The 24,097-nt window shown below is 44.1% G+C and overlaps 1 protein-coding gene across 1 annotated transcript in view; it reads right to left on the reverse strand.

Annotated features, from left to right (window-relative positions):
* LOC128893459 (nephrin-like) overlaps positions 1–21,662 on the reverse strand; it is a 116,304-nt gene extending 94,642 nt beyond the window's left edge. The window contains exons 1-3 of the mRNA XM_054154394.1: positions 20,968–21,662; positions 16,508–16,702; positions 1,393–1,525 (exon numbers count right to left, since the gene is read on the reverse strand). Of these exons, the coding sequence (XP_054010369.1) occupies positions 1,393–1,525; positions 16,508–16,625 (251 nt within the window). The 5' untranslated portion in view covers positions 16,626–16,702; positions 20,968–21,662. The remainder of the gene's footprint in view (positions 1–1,392; positions 1,526–16,507; positions 16,703–20,967) is intronic.
* Between the last annotated feature and the right edge of the window lie 2,435 nt (positions 21,663–24,097).

Genomic DNA, 24,097 nt, shown 5'->3' on the forward strand with positions numbered 1-24,097 from the left:
GACGTTTATTAAACGCGTGCCAGGATTAAAAAGAAACTGCTTGCGCATTCAGGAATGTAAGAGTCTTTCTGTCTGGCCACGGTGTACTCACTTTCGCTCGCGTGAAATATACTGCGACAATCTGGGGGAAGTATTAAATGTTTCTCAGGAATTCAAAGCATATCGTAAGAAGAAGGACTTGGTATTTTACATCAAGGTTAATCGATATACTTGCAATCTTTAATGCTTAACGTTGGAAGAAACGAATGACGGGTCCACGAGTACCGAGTAGCTCGTAAACACGCCGAGGCAAAGATATTCGCGAAGCGCACGAATTCGTATGAATTTTAGCGCGCTCCAGGGTCGTCGCTTCGCGGGACAAAATTTATTCTCCTCGTATTTTTCCTGCTCAAATTTCCTACCCGCCGTTGGCATCCGCGGCAGAGATTAAATATTAATATTGAATTCTGCTGCCGTTGCTCGAATATCATTGGCGCCTCCGGAGGAAGACATTTCGAAAGTTTTTATCGTTCGTACGAGTGGCGGTGAAGAACGAATGGAACGGTTCAACGGAGCGCGAGAGGAATAAAGCCCAGTTTCTGCCTGTTTTATGCATTTTTCTCCACCCGAAGTAAGACTTTTTACGAGACACGATAATGCCAGGCTGGATAGGGGAACCTGCGGATAGTGGTTACTTCCAAAGGGCGTCAACCGCGGCTTAGAAACCGAGATTTCGGGAAATAAGAAACTGTTTACCGTTGGCTTAGGACTCGAGTTTCGCGGAATATACACGATAAAGAGGTCATTTCCGTCGACGGCATGCATTCCCAGTAAAATATTTGTGAAGGTTCCATTCTTTTCGGGTTAGTCAAGGTAGCGTAACCCCTTAAATTGAAGAGGGAAACGAAAAAACTGCTCGGGATACGTACGGGCGCGAAGGTGGTCGACTGGTCATTCCTGTACGCGTTACCGAAAAGATATGACGGTACTTTTGGATCGCTTGTGATCCTGGTTTTATGGAACTCTCCATAAAGACGATATTTACGAGGATCGAATCGGCCGTCGGTCGGCGGAACCAGCGTATAAAGAATAGGGAACGTGGGGGCGATTTGCGGCTTAACGAAATCCCAGTTTCGCTGCGGGGTGTCGTTTCGGTCTTGCGAGTGCCGAATAGCTTGCAAATCCACGATTCGGACATCCCCATAGTTATGGAAATTGCGGGAAGCTATGGTCACGCTTAATCGATAAGCATTCTCGTTTCGGGGCGTGAAGGATACCGACGTTTTGACACTTTTCCCACTGATGCTAAACATTCGACATGAATATTTCATAACCGCATTGAAAGTACATACTTGGGCAATGTTTTTTGGCAATTTTCATAAAAATGTATTAAGCTATATAGACGTGGCTTACCTGTAAAAGGGCTCCCCGCTGTCCTCTTTGAACCAGAGCACCATGGAGACGGCGTCGTTCGACTCACGGGGTTGTATATTACAGGGCAAAGTCGCCTTCTGTCCTGCCACCCCCTGTATCGACTCCATGGGTACTGCAACACACGGAAAGAGACTTGAGAACTTTTTTTCGCGCGTTCCGAGTGTCCAGCTGCTCTAACGAAGAATTATTACGCGACCAGGAATGATGTAATTCATTAAGAAATTAATGGAAAAGGACGTCAGTGGAAATAATAAAAAGAATACAAATGGAGTAAGAGGAGAAAGACGTTGAAAAATGCGACGTCCATACCGAAGACAAATGCGAACAGAGGCAAAGGTTCGTAGCCGCACATATTTTCCGCAGAATTCGTAATTAATTCTCGCTCGTTTCTTCAGAAGCGAAACGTATCGACGTCTCGTTTAAAAGCCTTTTATAGTGACCCCCTCGGCGCTTTTCGAGCACCTTCGGAATTAAGAATTATGACACGGCGATTCCGAAAGTTATCGATATCTCTCTCCCTCCAAAAAAAGAAACTTTTCATGATCTATTACCTCACGGTGCGGAAAGTATAAATGAGGAATGGGGAACCAGCGACTCTGCGAGGCCTTTCCGCATGTTTTGTCAATTAGAAAGCTTCGTAAATGAAAGGATGATCATTTTGCAGTTTCGAGCAACCTATTATTTATTCAAAGAAAATGAATTCCTGGATTGCTCCAAAGCGAACTCAAATTACGTCTATTTTTTTATCCTCTATTATTGAAGTAAAATTAACCGTACACGAAGTTTGCACGCTTTATGAGGAATTCGTGAACTGACTCGCGGCCTTTCGCTGTCAAAAGGTTCTCCGTTGCTTGTATAGTCGATTAAGTTAATAGGATGGAAATAATTCATCGACGCAGCGTATTCTGCGTTTAGCATATTCCAGACGGTTAACGTTACGCTTCTCGAGCGGTATGAGATACACTTTAACGGTTCGTTTGAAATTGCGCGCACGCACCGGACTCGTTTAATCTCCTCTGGCATTAAACTGACAGCGAAAAATCGTGAACGAAATAAATTATTTTTTAAATCGTGAAATATGCCCGCGCAAGAAAACACGGCGCGCTCGTTCCGCGGCCGAGGATTTAATCGTCTCTTTCCACCGCGAAAAATATTCTCGGGTCCACGGGGGTGTAAATAAACAGGGTGCGCCAGGTGGACATTACGCGTTCCACACGGGGGTCACGCGCGAGCGCACACACGTGTATTTACGAGCACGACGCGGACGGCTTATAGAAATTTCGATGACGAAAGGAGCCCGAGCAATAAACCGTAGCCGCTGCATAAAGCAAATCGGCTGTCGGTCGTTCGACGCAAAGTGGCCACTTGAGCACGGTTCACGACACTCGCTGTTCCGTCGCTCAGACCCACTGGCGAACACTTCCGGCAATAATGCAGATTTTTATCGGGTAACTTCGTTCCGCCGTCGTTTCCGCGAAAGTTCATGAATAATAGCAGAAGGTTGCCTAAATTGAACCGCTCTCGACACTTTCTTAAACCGGGCCACCTATCTTCGATGAACGAATTGGAAATATTTTTACCGGTTACCATTATGGATCAAACATAATATTTAAACATATGTATATTTAGGAGGAATAGAAAATGAATTCAGTCCGTATGGAGCGACCAAAAGTGACATCCTTCTCCTATTTCTTGCGTTTATTTTTCTGCCCTCCTCTCAACACTGTTCGATCTTTTAGCGTCCGCGCTGTAATTAGCTCGATATTAATTGCACGAGTACGCCTCGTAAATTAACCTCGATGACTTGCGGATATTTATGACCGAACTAGTAAATCTTACCGGAATTTCGGCATGGGAAACACTTGTCGTCACGTTATATATTTCGCGTTTAATGAAACGTGGTTCAAAATACAAAAAGCGAAATAACGAACAGCCTCTTCTTTCATATATCTTCTCCCTTGGCGTTTTTTGTTACAGTTCCACTAAATGCAATTATTGTAAACTGATAGATGTGATCTCGTTTGTAATTCCAATACCGAGAGGTTGAAATCTTTGTACGCGTCGCGGTTTTCGGGATATTCGCCTATGACCGAGTAAAATGAGTTTTGAGAGAAAATGATGATGCAGCCGCAGAGTTTATCGATGAAATTCATTTAAGTCGATGTCACCTCGGTGCGCAACGACGAGAGAACGGTGTCGAGGTATCGTGCATTTTAGCGCGGAAACACGTATTGCATTTACGTTTGCGTTACAACGACTTTATGCAAGTACGTGCTTTCGCAAACTGTTACGTGGTAATGCAGAAATTCGTTTTGGTCGGCGGAGTCGCGGAAGAAACGTCGACGGTGTTTAGGTTCGGCCTTAGGCAATCGCGTGGCGGATGTATGCAAAGGGAAAATTAAAAAATAGGATGAAAAATATTTTTGAAACGCTATTGTTTCGAGTCTCTTCTTTTCAGCTATCAATGAAACTTATTGTTTTTACGCTTGGCCTGTATCGCTTCAAAACAGACCTTGGATCCGAGTGGCGTCCATTTAAAGCTGGAACCGAGGCAGAAGCTAATTAATTATAAAGTTCTCTTCCCTGTGCGTCAGGACTACGGAAACTAATTAAGGTGGCTCAAAAACTATTAGATGGAACAATTTTATATCGTATACGGAGTGACTTTTCCCGGTTCTGGAATTTAAATTAAATTCTCCAGAAAACAATAATACCAGACGGAGACGTGAAACGGTCATATAATAAACCGAGTCTGGCCGTGACACTTCTGTTGATGAGTACAATTACCGCAACGCTGAACTCGGACTAGAATTTTGAAGCGACCTCTCCCCGACTATTTGTTCTGCATTTCGTAAATTTTTGTTATTCCACTATATTCAAATTTCGCGAATTGAGAGTAATTTGTATTTGTGCCGTTTATGTTTAGTCCAATTAAATATCAATTACCTTAAATGTACTTACGTTCTTCAACCAACCGTACATCGAATAATAAGCATCGTGAACAATGCAAAAACGGACACGCGTTTCAACGGTTCTATTTAAAATAATTGAACGTTAAGAAAAGTGGTTCAAAACAAAAATACTTGTCTATAAATGAGAATAAGTATCGGTAATGAAAGCAACAAATGCCGAAAAGTTCCTCGAGCCGAGTTACTTTCGAAATAGTAATTATTTCAATGGCTACCAACGGTAATACTTTTTGCTCAAGAAGGATGGGAGTGGGAACCTTTCAGCAGGAAGAAATTTGACTGGCAAAGGAAAGGAGGAGCGGAGGTATGTATCCGCGAAGAATCATTTCGAAGGTTCGCGAAATTCCGTATTTAACGGATGCCTTACACTCGAAAGAGCGGCTGGCCAAAAAGAATAGACCAAGCAGAATATCTTTCTGGTTCTTTATGTCCGGTCACCGAGACGGAATACCGGCTCGGAGAAAAACGGGTCGCAAAGGTTTCGGTGCAGCTGGCTTGCATACATTACGAGCCTTTATTCGGCGGGAAAGGAAAATGGAGCGGGCGAGGGGGAGCGAAAGTTTTGAAAGATGGCTGGACGGAAAATCTAGCTCTAGGAGAAACGCTGAATCGAATCTCGGTATTTCGACAAAGATCGGAACCAGGAACGGCTAAGAGCTGACGGAAGAAAAGCCTAGCTGACCAGGATCGTTATCCTCTCGATCGCCTGGATCTTTTGGGTATTCTTCTTCGACGAATCTGTAGTACCTTGTGAATTTCTTTCGGTGATCTTCGTCGAACTGTCGTTAAATTTAAAAGGTTAAAAACCACAGGCCTGTCTCGGAGCATCTACAAAGACTCGCGGAACGAATTCATTTTTCCAACGTCGCATGAACCCACAAACATCGAAAGCTAACAGTGACGTTAAACATTGGAACGTTGAACGGAGACTTCCGTATCGAACAAGAGTAAACTGTGGCATCGAAACATTTGTCGACTGCAAGCATCGTTGACAAGGTTGCATAATTACCACCAGAAAATGTGTAGCCACGGTGATCATTCGGGGAGGTCGACTGGTTTGTAAACAAGGAACTACCCGATTGTTTTGCATCTCCTTGAAGTTACGCGATGCGAATCTCGCATTTGAGGTGGAAGCCTTTCCGAGAAATAACAAAGTATGCTCGAACGCGCAATGTTTCTGAGAACTTCAACTGCTGTAATTGAGTTCATAGTTACACTTTCGTGTAATTTCAACAACGAATAAAATTATGTTTGTATTTGTAAACGCGAAAGGAAGCGCGGTTGTGGCTGCAACGTGATATGTTTTTATTCGAACACGTCACTTTAGGTTTCATTTCAGTTAGCAAAATTTCCGATATTTCCAGCCAGTTTTTTTTTACTGTAAATATTGCGGAACAATTTTTGGTACGTCTAGCTGTGATTCATTCACTCGAAACATTCGACAAACTCGACCGACTTTACTGTATACAAATGTTGCGCAGACGGGGACTTTTGACTGCTCGCAAAGCCGAAAGTTCCAGCGACGTGTCGCGTTTGGTTGGAAATGGAGCAATGCTTTATTCATTTGAGGTAGTGCAGAGTTCGACGATGCTCGTGTCCAACTTTTACGGGATTGTGCGATACGTTTACGGTCTCGAAACATCGGTCGAAAGCGGACAAAGGCGAGCACAGAATTTATTGAGCTGCTCGCCTGACCTGATCAGGGAAGAAAAGAAATTGCAGATTCCTTGCGTTCTGGAGAGGATGGTACCATTGAATCGAATAGCACCAAAGGAGGAATCCATTCCTCTCGCATAAAATATTAATTACTGGACTTTTATTCCTATGCGACTTGAAAAATGTAACGTACTTTTGTTTCGAAGAAAACCTTATCGATAGCTACGACAATATGCATACGGAGACAAAACGAGCAAATAAAAAATGTTGCAAAAAAATTGAATCGCGTAGGTTGTCCAATAGAAGCGATCGTTCGCGCGTTTTTCGTATGGACGCGCAACTTTTAAAAAGCATTCCTCCCGGATAGAAGATTATGCACCCGCATATGATAGCTTTAAGCAGCTTTATAGTGCATTAAAGGGTAATGGAATAATGGAAGACAATGGAAGCGCGTGAGCATTGTCCGTGCCAGCGTGCGGCGGGACGTTCGTGTGCTTTGGATCGGTATTTCTCGCGAAACGGAGAACGAGACTGACGACCGAGTAATTGCCAAACAATCGCGCACGGCCATTGTTGCCGTGTGCTCACCTTTTAACCGTGTTACGCGACTTCGATTCGAACGCACGCCAACGCAAGCGTTGATTTTACAGCGGGGCCAAATCCGCGCAGAGTGTGACCGTAAAGCGAGGTGTGTACACGAGTTCGCTGTTTGCATCTGGGTTTACGATACGGATCAAAGCTATGCTATACGCGATGCGTATGCACGTAGCTTAATTTTATCACGTTTTTTTTTATGGACGCGTGCTCTTTTGAACGCGGACGAATTTTCGACTTCGCTTAAATCGTCGGTAATTTACGGATCCACCATTTGACGAAGGTCGAAATAATCGCGCGGGGATCCCCTATAAATCTCCCTCGCTCTTCTGGCCCAATTTTCATTTTTCCGCGTATTAAAAAGCCAAAAAAATACGTACACGTGCCCATGTACGGCTGTATTTGTATTTTCACGCGACGACAGGTTGGATGAGAAATGTTTCGCGAGTACATGTCAAATCCATCGACAAACGACTCCGTTGGCCACTCGCCAAAGGGATAGCTCCCTCTCCAACCCTCCTGCCAGCTCATTCGCTGTTTACCAACTGACCAGTTTACGGAACAACGAAGATCGAAGACCACTTTCGGTCTTGCAGCTTCCTGCATCTCGAAACTCGATTCCTCTAGGTAATTGCACTTAATTTCAACCGTAGTTTCAACCGTAGCCATCGTTATAACGCGAAGCAAATTATCCATACTTGGTAGAATGAAGGCAGACACGAAGATTTTTTTGGTTTGGTTTGCAATTCTATTTAATTCGATACAAAGCAGCCCGATACGCGTTGAAAAAAACTAACCGCGGCATTCCCGTGCGAGCACAAAGCGGTTAACTAAGTTCCCCGCGAGGGTCAACGTAATTTTCAATTCGTGCGCACCGCAGTCCCGGAAATGCTTACATTTAAATGAAAATCGTTGGTCGTGATATCGGACTCGGCTTCCGATTCCTCATTTGCAAGAAAATCGACGAGTTTGTCTTTGCTTTGTTACCGACTCGTTTCTTTTTCCCCCTCGGTTTCATTTTTCCTGCTCCGGCTGTCTCGTTCCGTCCCACCGGGGATCTACTCTATCCTTTTAGTAACCGCCGCCTCGTCTCAAGCCAACAAGAAAAAAGCGTACATTCCGTCGATTGGTTATAGAGAACAAACATAATGGAATCGATATAATTGGTGCAGGGTCGGGAACGGTCTCCGAAGTAGTCCGTTGCTTCCAATGGAGAAGTTCGGTTCGAGAAAATGGCAAAGATCGCGGCGCCGAAGTGCATTATTCAGTTTGAAAACGAAAGCGCTGTGCGCTATCTTTCTTTTATCTCTCTTTTATTGATTCTCCATCCGCCATCCCCTTGTTATTTCGTATTCCGTCCGATATTCGTTTTTATTCCGTCTTAAGAGTCGCGGTTCGTTGTAGGGATCGAGTCGGAAAGAACTCGTGCTTCTTTCCCTTTGGGAACCTATTATCGGAAATCACTGCGTCTGGCCTGGCACGGCCCGTTACTACTGCGACTTACGCTTTTCTTCTCTACTAGGAAAGACACTTCCTCGTGACAAAGCTACGATTGATGCACTCCTCTGCTCTACACTTTTCTTTCGCCGGTCGTTCTACCGTGTTCTCTCCTGTTCTTGCATATCGCGTTCAGATGGAAGAAACGGAAACGCAAGGGATACGTATCGGTCTGAAAACAATTCACTCGAGTGCCAGAGGTATCTCGCTCTCTTAAAGCTTCGTGTATTTTCGTGATTCTTGTCACTAGTTTTTCCAAGTGAATTTTTACATATTCATACATTACATACATTTACGTGTTTACATATTCCTCATCTGTTACTTTACGCTGCAAGTAGAAAATATCCCAGACGGCCTCGGAAAGTCCTGTAATCCGACAACCGCAGGGTTAACGATGTTGGTTCTGGCTCTAATCGGGACAAGATATCGTCGCAGGAAGGGGTTGGATGGATCGGTCGAAGGTCGTAACCGTGGTAGACAGGGTGCATCGGTCCCTTATCGCAGGTAGCATCCATCCAATGTAGTTACCGGTAGGTCGTATACGTTGGACGAATTAGCCTGGGGTGTAAACAGAGGTGTTGTATCGAACAGGATTCAGGAGGACGCGGTGGAGGTGGTATAGGCGCCTCGCACGGAGGGTGGTGTGTGGATTCCACGCGGGAACGATGGAAAATCGAGAGATGTGGATGCACAGAGAGGTGCAGCGACTCGAGGGAACCTCGGGAATCGGTTATCGTACTAATTGACTGCAGATTATCGAAGCCAACGTCGACGTCGTTAGCCAGTATATCTTCGAGTCAGCGATGCTGCTTCGACACTTGGAGACCGTGCGTCAAACTTGCCGACCTCGAGGATCGATTATCGATGGACAACTTCGTTTTTCGACGGAGACGGGAATCTGGTCAAAGGGACGGAGAATCTTCGGTTGAGCTGGATATCAAGGAAGCCGTTCGCTCGTGAGAGTTCGCCATGAGATAATAGCTACCGTTTACCATACCTATTGTAACGGATTCAATTGTAGACGGACTTAGGGTAACTTCGAGTTAAAGGGACAGCCGAATACTTTGAGGTACGGAATACCATCCTGCTAAACGCTATCGCTTGCAACACTTCTCCACTTCGAAGCTATGTAGAAAAACTGTAATCGTACGATTTCAAGCCCAATCTTTTTCGAGAATACTTACACGAAGTTGCTATTGCGTCGCTTGGAAAAGTTCACGGCACGAAAACGAAGAAAGTAGAGAAATTTCTAAGCACGAAACTGTTTGCCAGATAAACGAAAGTTTGAAGTTCGGGCAATTATCGTTTAGGTAACGCGTTGTTATCATGGTTAAGCTGATCTCGCGAAACTGTCAGGGAACTCGAAGGATAAAGGGGGATGAAAAGTAAAATTAATAAAAATAGCTCGTGGCTCCTGATTAATTAAAACTTTGATCGCCTCGAAGGTATCCATCCGTCGACCAGTCGCCACTTTCCACTTTTCTGATTTTCAGACAAAACATTTTGTACGCGCCAAATCTCAAGGTGAATTTTCCGAAGGAAAACTCGAGGCGAACAACCTGTGAGCACTGGGTTTTTATAATCATAAAGAATCGTAATACGCAGAGGATGAACAAAATAATACGAACACCTTGAAATATACTATTTCTTTATTAAAACAGGCTTGAGCCAGTATTTGCATTTAAAGTATTCAAAAGGAAAAATAATATAAATTGGTTGTTATAATTCTCGCGGTTAATTCCAGTTCTTCGTCGCTTTGGAATAATTGCGTGAAATTAGATGGCACTCGTTTCCTTCCATCGCAGCGTGTTTTCCTCCACGAAAGAGTCGAATAGAAAATAAGAGATGTAATTGGTAATCGGAAACTTTGAGCGACTCTCGAGGATCGTCCATCATCCGTAAGTAATTAAAACTTGGGACAAGAAAGTCAATTTCTCTCTTGTCCGGACGTTCAAAAATTTTCAGGGCGAAGACACGTTCGCTTAATCGAAGACCGTGTATAAATCAAGTTGATCGATCGAGTTTGTTCTTCCGAAGAAATTTAGTTTAACGCTGACGATACCGTGTCGATGCTGTCCGATAACGTTAGGAATTGTGACGAATTACAATTTTAATCGAGTCTTCCTTGCCTTTTACCGAATAAAATTCAGACAATTAAAATGGATACACTTTTGTCTATCGAGGGGGACCATCGTCGATTGGTTGGTGACCACTGGTCTATGCTAACTAAAGAATTTGCAACTTCGACCGGGAATATTCGTTAAAAAAATAGTGGAAACTCGTCCGTTATCAAGCTTGGAATTCTTTGACAAAACCGTTAACGAACACTACGCGCGTGAAGGAAAAGAGGTGTACGGCTAACGCGATTTAGAAAATTCGGGATACACGCTAGAAAAACAGAAATTCAACTTTCGTGAATATTTGGTTCGTACGCGAGTTACGGTTGGATTAATTACTAGTTCGTTTGCCTCCTATGACCAACTGCATCGTCGTTACTCTTCAAGCCACATTTCGGTTTCGAGCAAATTGCGCTCCGTAATTCGCGAACCACGTTCCGAGCTATCTATAAATAAAAGTGCACCGTCGAGACGAAGAAAAAACAAAACGAACGTCAACAATTGCGGAAGCAATAACGACGGGGCTCGTTTAGGTGAATCATTATTCTAATAATACAGCTCGATGCATGGCTGCCACGTTCAACAAACGTTACTGCCGGCGCATACGCGTATCGTGAATTTATCTGCACAAATGTACGCGTAGCGATGGTACGCAATGGCAACGACCATTATTTAATAACGGCTTTTCATTGACCACCTGATTTTGCGACATTAGCCGCAGATGCGCGGTTTCCAATCGAAACGCTTGGCACCTGCGCGTAGTGTATCCAATCGTCCCTTTTTCCAGGGAATATTTCCTTTTTCAGCTTCTGGTCTTTCGCGATAAAACGGTGGCGGTTTCGAGAAGGATAACGAAATCAGTTATGGGTACAATTTGATGCATTTTTAACTTTTAGGAACGGTAGACGTGGAAAAAGATACGAACATATGATTTGTTGCGAATAAATTGGGAATGCATGCGAACGTATTTCAATATTTAGGGTTCCAAGCGTATTTATAAAATTTGTCGAATTGCCAGACGATGTCTGGACACGCACTGGGGGTTAAATTTTCCACCGAACAATATGTACCCATCCGCAACAACGGCGCGACAAAATCGATATGTACGACGAAAATGGCAACGCACACGTTTTCCGTCTCTTTTGTTTCGCGCACCGTCGCGTCCCGTCCTGCGAATTCTGAGCACCCGTTTGATCGTTCGGTTAAATTGTCGTTCCATTGCCGTGCACCGCCACGCTCATATTAACGCGAGACAATTTCGAAAGGCTTTCGTCTGTTCCATCAACGAAACGACGAGGACGGAGATACGGAATCTGGCCAGGACGGGTGTACTTCAATTTCGTTGAATCGTTTAAGCCGCGGATGACAATTGCGCGCACAACACATTTTCTCAGAAATCGAAACGATCGTAACGTTTATCCATTCAAATTTAAATAGCTTTCACTTTTTCTGTACAACGGGACCAGTATTTTATTTGTCAGTAGAAGGAATTAAAGTTTCAAGCCTACCAAGCTCGGAACGGTTTCTTTTTGTGCGATTAATCTATCCTTTCCTTCGTCGTGACGTCGGAAATCCAAAATGTGTTTCACCGAAAGAGGCCACATAAGAGAGTCGAGGTAAGGGTGGCTTGTTTTCGGAGGAGACGAAACGACTCCAGTATACACGCACACGTTGACTCCCTTGCCTCGCATCGACGCTTCTTGCTCGTCCATGATGGTTAACAAGCTTAGTTTAAACACTCGTTAGAGGAGCTTGATCGTTGTTTTGAGCAGCCAGCTGGGTCTCGAGCTGTTGTCGAACCAAGAGGAGACGCTCGTGGCTGTAAGCAGCTTATATTCGAAATGAGTACGTGGTTCGCGATGTAACCAATTGCATTAGATAGTTTGAGGCCCTGCTAAATGATATTCCGTGGAAACACGGAGAGATCGTCTCGAATATAAACCGCGTTGAGCTAAATCCTCTCGCGGAAACCATCCACGTTAAATGTCTAGAACGTTGATCAAATTGTTTTGCTCGGATTCGCGATCTGGAAGCACCCTCGTTATAGTTTATGATTCTTCGTCCCATCGTCTCGCTCATTAACTTTGTTTCAAAAAAGAATTATCTGCTCGTGTCTCGCGCTTTGATAATCGTCTCGATGCTCGAGCAGTATACGAGACATTGCGGTGGAACCAAGATCGCTCGCAGTTATTAAGAAGATCTAATGGCTGGTTCTGTTAGAAAGTTTTAACACGATTCGTAAAATAGTAATTCAAGCTATCACGGTTACGAATCGTTCCTCTAACTTCTTGCGCGTTTTCGCGTAATTAATGTCCCCTTTGCCAGACGCTTTCCAGAAGGCGCGTAACGTCCCCGGGCGAGATAAAAAGTTTCATTTCTCGCGCGAAAATGTGTATACAGACACCCCGAGCAGGAAAGAAGGAGATAATAAATTTTTTAGCTGCCGACGAAAGTGTCCGGCTGAGAGATAACACGCGACCATCCGCGTTTAAACGAATCGTCGGGACGATCTTTTTGAGAATCGACGCTGGAGTATCCGAAAAGTATTTGGCCCTAAACGTCCGAGTGAAAACGTATCGATTGCCCAAGGCACCGGGAAATTACCGGCATTAATCTCGGAACCTTTAATTAGGGAGGGCCCGTGACAAATGCAAGGAATTTTTATCTAAACTGTCTCTCCGTTTAGGCACCCCCTCCAGGCAGGTAATTTTTCCGCTATATTTCATTTCGTGCTTCTCTCCCTGCTACGGATCCCTTTCGACGATGGAGGAGCATCCTTCTATCCACCTTTTAAAAGGACACTTAAGGATCCGTGCATTTGCCGTAGATTTTACTCTTGGCCACCTTTGAACGTATTTTCGCGGTAAAATACTTTCCGTTGGAATCATATCGCCCTCTCGGATGTAAGCTCTATAAGAGTCTCGACTCGTTCCATTTTTCACACCGACACCATTTTTCTTCCGTTGCTACGAGATTATCAGACGACTCGAAAAGTGACACCGTCGTCTTAAAAAATTACGTAACTATCTGTGGTAATTTGTGTTAGTATATCGTTGGAACAGGCGGCGCAAAAATTGAAAATTATAGGCACGATTAACTTGCCCTGCACGAAAAACTTGTGTTGCGGAAGTTGTACAACACACCAATCCGCAGATCGAGTTTCACTCGTGCCTCGAATTTACGCGTTGCCCCCGTCTGTTTCCGAAGACTGGAATCCAATAACCGTGAAAGCAGATTGTGCTGTACTAGATAGAGCCGAGGTTCTACTAAAGAGTCCGGCAGACTTCACGATTCTTTGCTGAGTCCACTGAAGAAACTACTTTAGGAAACTCACAAACTCGTTCGTAGTGGAAGGTATTTCGGTTACCGGAAACAGCGACGAGAATTTCAGAAATCGGGGGATGCTAGTCGGCGGGCGAAGGTTAAACGCTCCGGCTCGCTATTACCGACTCGACAAGGCTAAATTACAGAGTTTCGTATCGTCTTTCCTGCTCGATGTTCCTTGTTAAGCGAAATCGAATCCCTCGGCACGGTTTTCGTTATGCGCTGCACTCGAGGAAGCGAGCCAGGAATCTTAATCGAGTCTCGAATGGAGCAATGAAACTCGACACTCCAGGAAAGGAGAGGGCGACTTTCTTTCGATTTCGTTTAGAACGGTCGCGCTTAATTGGCTTAACACTAATTTCAGAAATCGACTTTCGCTAACCCCTGAGATCACGAGTAACAGCGGATGTTATCTGGTTCGAAGAATATTCGAACCGATAGAAGGAACAGAAATGGTAAATTTGCCAATTAATAAGAAGACTCGAAGATAATAATTCACTGTTCCCTCCGATGAAAAAGTATGTTTCAGCAGTTTTTAAAAATCTCCCAAAGAAAAGGCTGCCAGATTTATTCTTATCCTCCACTGAATTCGTTTCGACTCCACTTCTTCCTCGTCATGCTTTAACCATCCATTTTCTGGAAAGATTGCAAACACGCCCAGGTGATGTCTTATTCTTCTCGAGCGGGCAAGAAATTCCAAACCTGCTAAGCGTCTTAGTTGTTCAACGAGGCATCTAAAAAACTAGTCAAGGAGTGTTGTAGTCTGCGGTCTCCGTTGTTCGACGAGGTCAGCTTCGACCGCGAAGTTCACGGTGGATGCGCTTCGAGGAACACGTAGAGCAAACTGGATAGCTTCGTTGGCCCGAGTTCAACAGCAGAGTTACCCCGATACTTAAGCATCGAGATAAACCGATTTTGCTCGATTTACTCTTCGAGCACTAATATGGCTTGTAGTAAGTAATTAATACCGTTCCAGTATTTTTTTTTTTTTTTGTTTAAGTGCAAACATTTATTTCAAGCGAACGACAGAAAGAAATTTCTCCGTTCTCCAGAGACTCGACGAATTTTCCGCTTATCCGGCCGTGGCACGATAAAAGGCAAGGCTTTTCGGCTTTGACCAACACGTGTGCGCCGTCCTCGTAACACGTGCCTCGGCGCAGCTCACGTTCGTGAACGTGCGTCTGCGTCGAAGAAACCCTAAATCCGACGGGACACGAACCCCCCAGGTAACGTTGGTAAATCAGGCCCCATGATCCTTCTGATTTCCATATCGTAATTAATTTCTCATTTACCCGGTGCACCGCATTAATTACATGTCCCACGGCGACGCTTCCACCATACATACCTAATTAGTTTAGTTTTAGTCCGGGATTTATAAAGTGCAATCTCTATCTTGGGCCCTCCCCCTCGCACTCACCCGACTAATCCGCTAAATCCTGATTCAGAACTCTCGCAATTCATCGGTGGTCTTACCACGTACTTTCTCTTCGTTCGTTGGCGAGCTCACGATCCGCGATGCTCGGGTCTGTCTTCGATTCAATTCGAGCGCGAAAGGCGAACAGTTTCGGACGAGCGAAGCAGGCATTTGGAATCTAAATCCCGAAAATCGAACCACCTGCGGAAACTTTCCCGCTTCTCCTCGATTCCGTTTCACAACTTCCATCGCTTCTTTCCGTCTCGTCGGGCACCACCTTTTCCGCGACGGAAGCACGTGCACCGGTGTACTTTATCGCGTAGCACGGTTATCATCGATTGTTTGTCTTAATTCCCGCAATATTTAAAAGACGGGAGTGGCTATGACTCTTCAAACGTCATAGTCGAGCAAGTGGTCAACCTCCAAGTGGTTTCCGTCGTAAGTACCCCTACGGGGGGAAACCAAGGCCCACCTCTGCGAGCTAGGGTAGACATCGAGGAATAAAAGTTCGAACAGAAACCAGATGAGAGTAATTTTACACAAGAAAGTTCCCAAAAAGTTTTATGATTGTTGTCAAAAATGGTATGAAACGAATAGTCGGAATATCCAATTAGAGTAATAATTAGCTCGTATAATTTCGAAGAACCCTTTCTACTATTATCATATTTTCTTTGAAAGATACTCTTGCGTTCACTAACGATCAGATTTTTATAAAATATGGTTGTCAGAAACGTTTTCAAGAGGCAGTTGCAATTTTAACTTTCACATAATTTCTTCCCTGCTTGGCCCTTAATTTGCCGCGTATCGGAAAAAGTTTTTCAACGAGTTTCCTCGAATCTAATCCCGGTGTACGTAGGCATCCATTAAACATTAATTTTGATATTCCCGCGACTGCACGGCAAAATGAATTAGAGAAAAAGTTACCCGCGGTAATTTGTGCGAGTAGTTTCTCTATTTTCCAGCTATCCTGAACTGCGCCTCGTTGGCAACTCTGCACAACACGATGGGCGATAGGAAACATTCTCCCGCCGAAGCACACTCGTGCAGACATTTAAACAAATTGTTTTTCCTCGAACAGTAACGAAAATAACGTTTGCGTTATTGCTCCCGAACTCCCCTAATCGATCTGCACAGTTTTCTTCGAGTAATCGATGCACCTAATGTTGGATGAGGGTAGAGGGTTGATGGTAAAATTTTTTTGATTGGAAATAACCATTGTAACTTTTCTCCATTTCTTGTAAAAAATCTAAAGAATTTTTCATTTAATTTCCACGTATTTCAATGTTTACGAAGTCGAATATCACAGATGAAAATATTCTCGACTGATGTTCCGCGTGTGACGGGAATCGTTACGGAAAATATTAATTAATTAGTACAGTGTTTTTGTTCTCCAGAATTCATTTTGTTCGGCACTTTATTGGATGATTTAATGAAAACATTCGTAATCGAAAAATGTTAGTAATTCACGAGTAGAGGTCGCTGCGCGTAATATTTAGGGGTCCAGAATTTCCAATGATACTCACTGGGATGCTCAGGCTCGGCGCTGTTCCGATCTTCTTGAGTTAGAGTAGTTTTTCTCGACTGTGCGCTGGCAAAGGTCGATACCTCGATGCACGTCACTGCGATCAATATCCACAGCATACTGACGAGCGTCTCTTGATAATTTCACCCTCAAACCATCCTAACGACGTTTACGTCTTGTTCCCAGTCGCCTTTTTCTGTTAACAGAACACGCAAAGGTTATTCGATGGAGTCTAACGCGTTTATCGCGAATACATTTTCAACGGAACGGAACATCTCTGAATCGAAAGAGAAATAGTATTTTAGTAGAAACTTAAAAAGGGTGGTTCGAGATGGAATAAATAATCGTTTTTCCCAAGAATATAGGAGGAGCGTGGAATCGAAGGATTCGTAGAATAATAACCATACGGTTAGAAACGCTTCCGTAAAAATCGAATTATTATTATGAATGGCCAGAGGAAGCGGGGAAGAACAGGAGCAAATCGAATTGAATTTCATACGGTCGGTTTAGCCGGCGACTACTGCTCATCCTCGGCGCTAGAAGATTTAATCGAAGATTCTCTTCGCCCACCGCCACCCTTCCGATCCTTATCTAATCCAATCCCACCACCTTTTGCTTTTCCTCGGTTAAAGCCGAGATGAGTGAACACCGGAACAGATACGGGCAAAATTGTTCTCTAGATGAAAATCTCCAATAACGAATGGAAGATACACAGCTTTGTATTCATTACTGGTCGAGTAAAAATAAAAATTTCAATTATAGGATGCTGCTACACCTCGTATCGAGGAAACATAATGCATTTCTTTCAATGTCCATCGTTTTGCACACGTGGATACAATTCTCTTTCTTCTCTTAAGTATACAGAGTATCCAAAGCTAATGGAAAAAAAAACTTATTTCTTTGTTTCCACCTTTCCTTTTGGCGAAGAATTAAATTCTTTCTATTTCTTGTTCGCTTATCTGCTCACGACGAAGCTTACGTTACACGCGAAAAGGATTTCTATTTCGCTGCTGCACAAACGAAAATCGGTTTTGCGACGATAATTCGCTACGCGACGATCGCGTGAGAGAGCCTACGCAATGTGTACAGGTAATGTCGGTGTACGAGCTGCGGACGTTTTGAACGACCCCGACGCCTAGCCATGCGATCGAGATACAAAGCTGCGTAAACATATTTTAGTGCAAATACTTGCATTGTAAACGACCCGTAGATTTGCGAAATTCTGGGATCTGTGATTTACACGTTTAGCTATGTCTCTACTTATTAGTTCAATAGGCAAATTACCTCTCTGGTGAAATATAAGGAAGCGTATAACGGGGGTAACATTTATAGTAGGGATCGTTGGAATGTGTTAAGTTAATAGAGAAGTAGAAACGATTTCAGAACTGATAGATTCGGATAAAAATTCCACTGGAATCGCAACGAGAGTGGATTGCGGAATGCAGTCGCCAGAGCCCATTTTCGAGATCGGGATTATCGGTGGGGCGGTTGGTACCGTTTCCTCGGCATTACGAAACACGTTCAGTGTCTACGACACTTTGTAAGTACTTTTTGTTCGTGCATTCACCTCCTTTCACGGGGGTGTTCCGAGGAGACAGAGAAGAAAGTTACGAGCATTGGTACCATTGAACGGAAAAGAGAGTTGTCTTTTTGATGCGTTCCACATCGGACACACGGAGTTACTTTACCCCGCTTCCAAGCCGAACTGAACTATCGTATTCCGGATACGTGACTCGAGAACTATCCAGAGGAAATGTATGTTCGACGAAACGGAGGACTTTATTGTCCACTATATTCGCGTCATGACACTAACTGAAAGTTTCTCGAAGGAAACACGTACCGCGCGCGTTTTGCAATCTTTTTTGCTCGAGGGTCTTATCCCTCCAACCGCTTCGACGACAAAACAAACGTCGTAGAGGGAATACCCATTAGAAACGTTAACGAGAAACGATATTTTCTTCTATTGCATTTTCCGAGAGGGAAAAGGGAGATGATAACGGTCACTTGATTCATATTAAGTCGCATTGTGTAAAATCGAATCCTCCGACCCGAAAAAAACGAGCGGCCCTTCAAGCAGTGATTTGCGTTGTGTAATCGACGTGTAATTTTTCGTCGATTCGTTGTCGAGACTGGAGTCGACGAGTTTCACGGAACTCTCGAGTAACCGTAATCGTGGAATGAATAGGAAGAAGAATAAGAGAAGTTCGAGTACGCTGAGACAATGGCTGCCGATGCTCTCGTAGGGAGGTTCGATAGACGAGATATCGAGGAGCTCGAGTCACTTCGCCTTTTCACGAAGCTGTTAAACGGCCATTAGCGAGCTAGAACACGAGGGAGTCCCGACGTTTCCGAGCCATCGGATTTCTAAAGGTTCGTCGACATTCAAAGAGCATCCAGAAACGATCATTCGATGAGAATCTAACGCCTTAGAGGTGACGCTAATTTTCGTGGGTCGGGGCAAAAAAAGCGCGTCTTCGAATCCGCTTAGAGGGCCTGCTAATAAGTTTATCTTCAATCTCGTTTGGAAAATCCCGAGGAAAACACCGACTGTCTTTTACTCCACCCCTTCAGCGATCGATCCGCTCACCAGCGAAATACTCCAAGTATCAAGAGAGTTTACTAAAAACTGAGAGGCCTGGACGAGATGAAATAAATTCATTCTTTCGCTCTTGACAAGGGGCTGGCGGTTTAACGTCGAGTGCCCTTAAATTGTTCATTAAACCAGCGCAGTGTTGGCCGATTATTCGCTGGAATTGAGAAAGCTATCGGTACGTGGCATTAAACTATCGATTTTCTCTGACGAGCCGAAAGTTAATGGGTATTCGAAATTTCAGGTCAATTGTACGAGTTTTCTGGCGTACAATTCAACTATATAGTTGTCTTTGACAGGAGGGGGATGGGAGTACGCGTGGAACAAAACTGCTAGTGGATCAAGTATTTAATTTACCGTAAGTGCACGGTTCGGAGTAGGTACTCTTGCTTCTCTCTCAGCGTGCATTTGGAAGTACCAGTTACTGTAAAATGGGGCTGCTTCTCATACTGGTTATGGTTTTACCCAGTGAAAAATATGGATTAATCTTTTTCGCGTTTCGATGCGAAGGTACATCGTGGAGCGCAAAGTAACCTTTGCTGTACGTACTACATCTAGTCTCGCGGAGGTCTTGTTTATGGAAATGAACATTTTTATTGTTAAGGATATCCTTTGTAGAGGGATGACTTCGAAGAAGTTTGGAAACTCTGTGTGAAATTTGATAACAGTCGAACAGGGTAAGGAGAATCGGAGTCGAGGGAAACCGTTCTATGTACTCAACGATGTCATTACGAGATTGCATTATAGTTTGCTTGGAAAAATGTAGTCGTAAACGGAATTCATATCCGCGCGGCAGCGTTTCCCGCTTATGTTCGGATGTAGAGAAACGTAGGTACCTGCACGGTTCAACGAACGATGAACAAGTGCCACGATGATTGTCGCTTCGCGCATCGTCGATTGGAACGTATTATTTTTTATCGATCAGCTACAACCGAACCCCTACACGCGTTCGTCAGAGCCGTATCCTCGACGCGAGCGAAAATAGAAATAAAATCAGAGGACCGTAATTCTCGATATCCTTTCTGTCATGCTGGCTGACAAAGATTCTCACCAGGATTGATGAATGACGACATTCATCAGAATTTCGAACTCGAATAAATACCTTTCGGTGAAACGATACACTGATAGACGTATCTTTGTCAGGATGGAAATAAACGAGTAGTAAGTGTGACGTATGTAGTTACAGAGACGAGCAAATTCTTATCTAGATCAAAATTTCGAATCACGCGTGGAAATATTTCACGATGAATAAAAAATGAATATGATTGTTCGATCGAACGGGTTATTACGGGTTCCTCTGTCAAGCTATTATGAAAGATTGACACCTACCCGTTCTTCGGATGCTTTGAATTTTGGTAAAGAGATATCTGTAACACGTTCGTTGAATTTTGTTCGTTGTAACGGATATATCCACCACGGGACACCAAAGCATCTGCATATCCTCTATTCGGAGGAATCGCAAAAACGTTTCATTTCCCTCTTCCGTGGCGTTCATAAAAAGTATTCGTAATTCCAGTCTTCGCGTAATAACTTTATCGTGGAAAGAGAAGCAACGGTAAAGCGGATGATTGTTTGAAAGCTCGCCGCGAATAAGGATAACGTAACTTGGAGGAGTTATAATGGCGTAACGTAGCAAAATAATGCAAACGCGAAAGAAACAAAAGTTTCGCGCCGGAGAAAGTGTTTGCACGCTCGTAATTTCATGAGCATGTTGCTCACTGGCACGATGTCGTCATGATTCCTGATACAAAGCTGCTTGTCCGTTAGCTGTGCTGTCAGCTCAAATTCATAGTTTGCGTCACGTGAAATCACCCATCGGGTTCGCGATTCGAAGATTATAAAATTTCTGAGAATACGCAGCTCGCGGTTACCTGTCTCGCGGAGATGTCCGAGGTTCCCGTCGCCGACTGTCGCGTTATCCACTAGCGAGTAAAAAAAAAACCGTGCTTGTTCACACTTTCCGCACCATCGTTCTCGAAGGGCCCGTTTCTCAGTCAGCTCAGGTCCAGGCAGAATTACGCCGTGAACACGTGGTGCTATGCCTTGTCATCGGTGGTCCTAAGGGTTGCTCGCGCTACTCACTCGAATGGAGCCTCGATAAACATCTCTATTCCGCACTGTTCTCGAGTTCCGTACGCGTTCTCACGCACCACTACTTCCATCGATCGCCGCTCGATGGATAATCTTGCACCACGATTTCCCTTCGCCTTCTGGGCGACAATCACTACGTATCCAGCTAGACCGCGACCACGATTCCAGTTTTAACACAAGAACCGATCACTGATACCGCGGAACGATCGTTACCATTGAAGACGTTAATTCGATTGAGCGTGAAGACTGACGAACTGACAAATTTCGTAAGGCGAACTCGACCAAGTGCTGGCCTCGACGCGGAAAAAAAGAATCGGGCGTACGTCGACACGTTTGCACTCTTTTCGGGATAGATCGTTGCGCAGCAGCCGTTGCTACCGGCTATCGAGATCACAAAACATCGAGAGAACCGATCGGCAGAAACGTAACCTCCCCCGCAACTAACGAAGCGCGCGCGCCGAGCTTCGCGATGTCACTGGATGCTGCCGTTGAACTTTCGCGCACGAACACCATCCTCGCTGCAACCTGCGCCGCCAACCCTCGACCCGCGACCACCCCCGTCTGCCGCGCAACCGAATCTCACCGGCGCATATACCTAAACCAACCTTACTCAAACTGTGTCCTGCGAAAACACGGTAATTAATAATCAAAGAAATAAAATTAAAGGGGTACCGCACTCTTCTAATGTCCATCACTTTGGTAAAATTATTTTTGGACTGCAGTCATATGTGAAAGGCAGGCAATCAATTTTTTTTAGATGAGAAGAGTTTCGTAGCTGAAAATATTTCGAAAACGCTGACCTAAGTCAAACTTCCAACATCGTGCACTCCATTTTCCGACACCCATGCCTCGCGAGAACTCGATCTTCATGCGAGTTCGCAGTGCTGGCTTCGAAGATAAAGAAAGCAACAAGAGCAGGAACATGAAAGCAGGATAGAAGCAAACGCTGGAGGAACGGTTCGGGACGTGACAGAGAGTAAGTTAGGAAAACGTGCTTCCCCATTCGTGCTTTGGTCCAAAAAACGCGCGACACACGCTACCGGTAGTCGCAAACTCGAGATTAATGAACTCTGGACTCGATAGCATGGCTTTCTCCGCTGGGTAATTAATTAATACTGCAATAATATTATGACTTCGTCATAATTAACATTTTCAATCATTAGGTTTCGATCCTCTTCGAAGTTCGTAAACCATCTCCAAAATATTTATTTCGTTAAACAATTACATTCCTTGCGAAAAGGTCTTAGGGATGGTTTGATTTCTCAGGACTTGCAATAATAAATACAAGGGGGAATTGAAGTAATATTTGCGGAGTACAAATAAACACCGTTTATTCATTATCGAAGAATTTAAGCTGTATGTCTATACTAGTCGTCGCTGTATGGTCGAAAATGTCAACAGAATGCATGCTTTGCGAGGTAGAAACAATGTCCTGTCGCTCGAAAGTCGCGAGTGTAGGGCGAGCAAGGGATTGCTGCGGCGGACGTATGATTTAAACAGACGACTCGCCTCTACAGCCTGAGGCAATGGTACGCGATCTTTTTCGCTGTTGGTCTACATAAAATAAAATCATTTTCTGCAGGAGAATTTAACGCAATATGAAATCTAATAAAATCCATCGCGGTGGTTTTCATTGCGGCAATTTCGTTTTCCAGTTAGCAAAATATTGCTCTCGAAATATTGTTCGCTTCTTTTTATTCGTAGAAATTGTTTGATATTCAGTCGCGTTCGAATCAAACGTTCGTTAAAAAACCCCGAATGCGTTAACCGTCACTTGATTAACCCAAATGTCCCTCCATAACGGCGAAACGGAATCACGTTTGGGTCGTGTTGTATTCAACGCAACAAATTGAGCTGAAGATACGTAGACAAACTGCATCGCGCGGTGAGTCGACGTATAACATAATGGCTCGGAAGTACCTACATGTACGGTAATATGGCACGAGCATTTAATTCGCCGGTAAAGCGTGTCAACCTTTTATTGCAAACATTTTTCGTGACCTGTATACAAACGGTAGCGTAATTGCGCGGCATGTGACGTGCAGCGACGTTAATCCGTAATCCACGGAACAGTCCACCAATGAGCTTTAAAAATGTTCTCGGTTTTGGAATGAATGAAGCAAGATTAACTCGTTACGCTGAAACAGACGTATGAGGCGAGCCGTTCATTATGGACGCTGCGTAAGTCCATTTATTCCCGTTTCGAGGTTCAAAAGGTTCTGTATTTCAATTGACCGGAAAATACTGGCAAACGCTAATTAACTCGCGTGCTTTCGATGATGTCGATCGGTAGTTACATCAGGGTTTCAGAAATAACTCCCCTTGTGTATTCTTTTCTTCGAGGAATCGTGAAATATCTTCTATTGGTTATTCGAGCATGTATCTATCTAGTCGTCGATAAAGAAATATCGGAGGCTCGATTGAAATTGGTCATCTAGAGAACATCTCATTATACATCTTGCGGCAACGGTGGCCTCATTGTGGTTCGTTAATCGGTGATCGATATCCATTGGATCGAACGACCCGGATACGGCTCGGATATTCGAGCAATCGGAAGCGTGTCTCACTTCCTGTGCGATGCAATAATTAGGCGGTTCACCTGTATTGTTGATCAAATCCTCGTTTCCCAAACGACGTCGTCAGGTAATTCTTTATTAAACGGAACCAAACCTCTGATCTCAGTTTTTCTCGTAAAGCATTCAGGGGGATAGAAGTTAATACTTTAACTAATAAAAAGGTTTTAAGACGCGGCGACTGAGAAGGAAGCTTGAAAGGCACCGATTCGTCGAGTATGGACGGGAAATCGTGGATTTTTTGAAATTCATCTTTGCCGCGAGTGCACAGAAATGCTTTGAAAAGAGTCCCGCACTGTTTGCGAAAGCTGCCCGAGGGAGTATTATGACGGTGCAG

The sequence above is a fragment of the Hylaeus anthracinus genome, unplaced genomic scaffold (genome assembly GCF_026225885.1).
Source record: "Hylaeus anthracinus isolate JK02 unplaced genomic scaffold, UHH_iyHylAnth1.0_haploid 3, whole genome shotgun sequence".
NCBI lineage: Eukaryota > Metazoa > Arthropoda > Insecta > Hymenoptera > Colletidae > Hylaeus > Hylaeus anthracinus.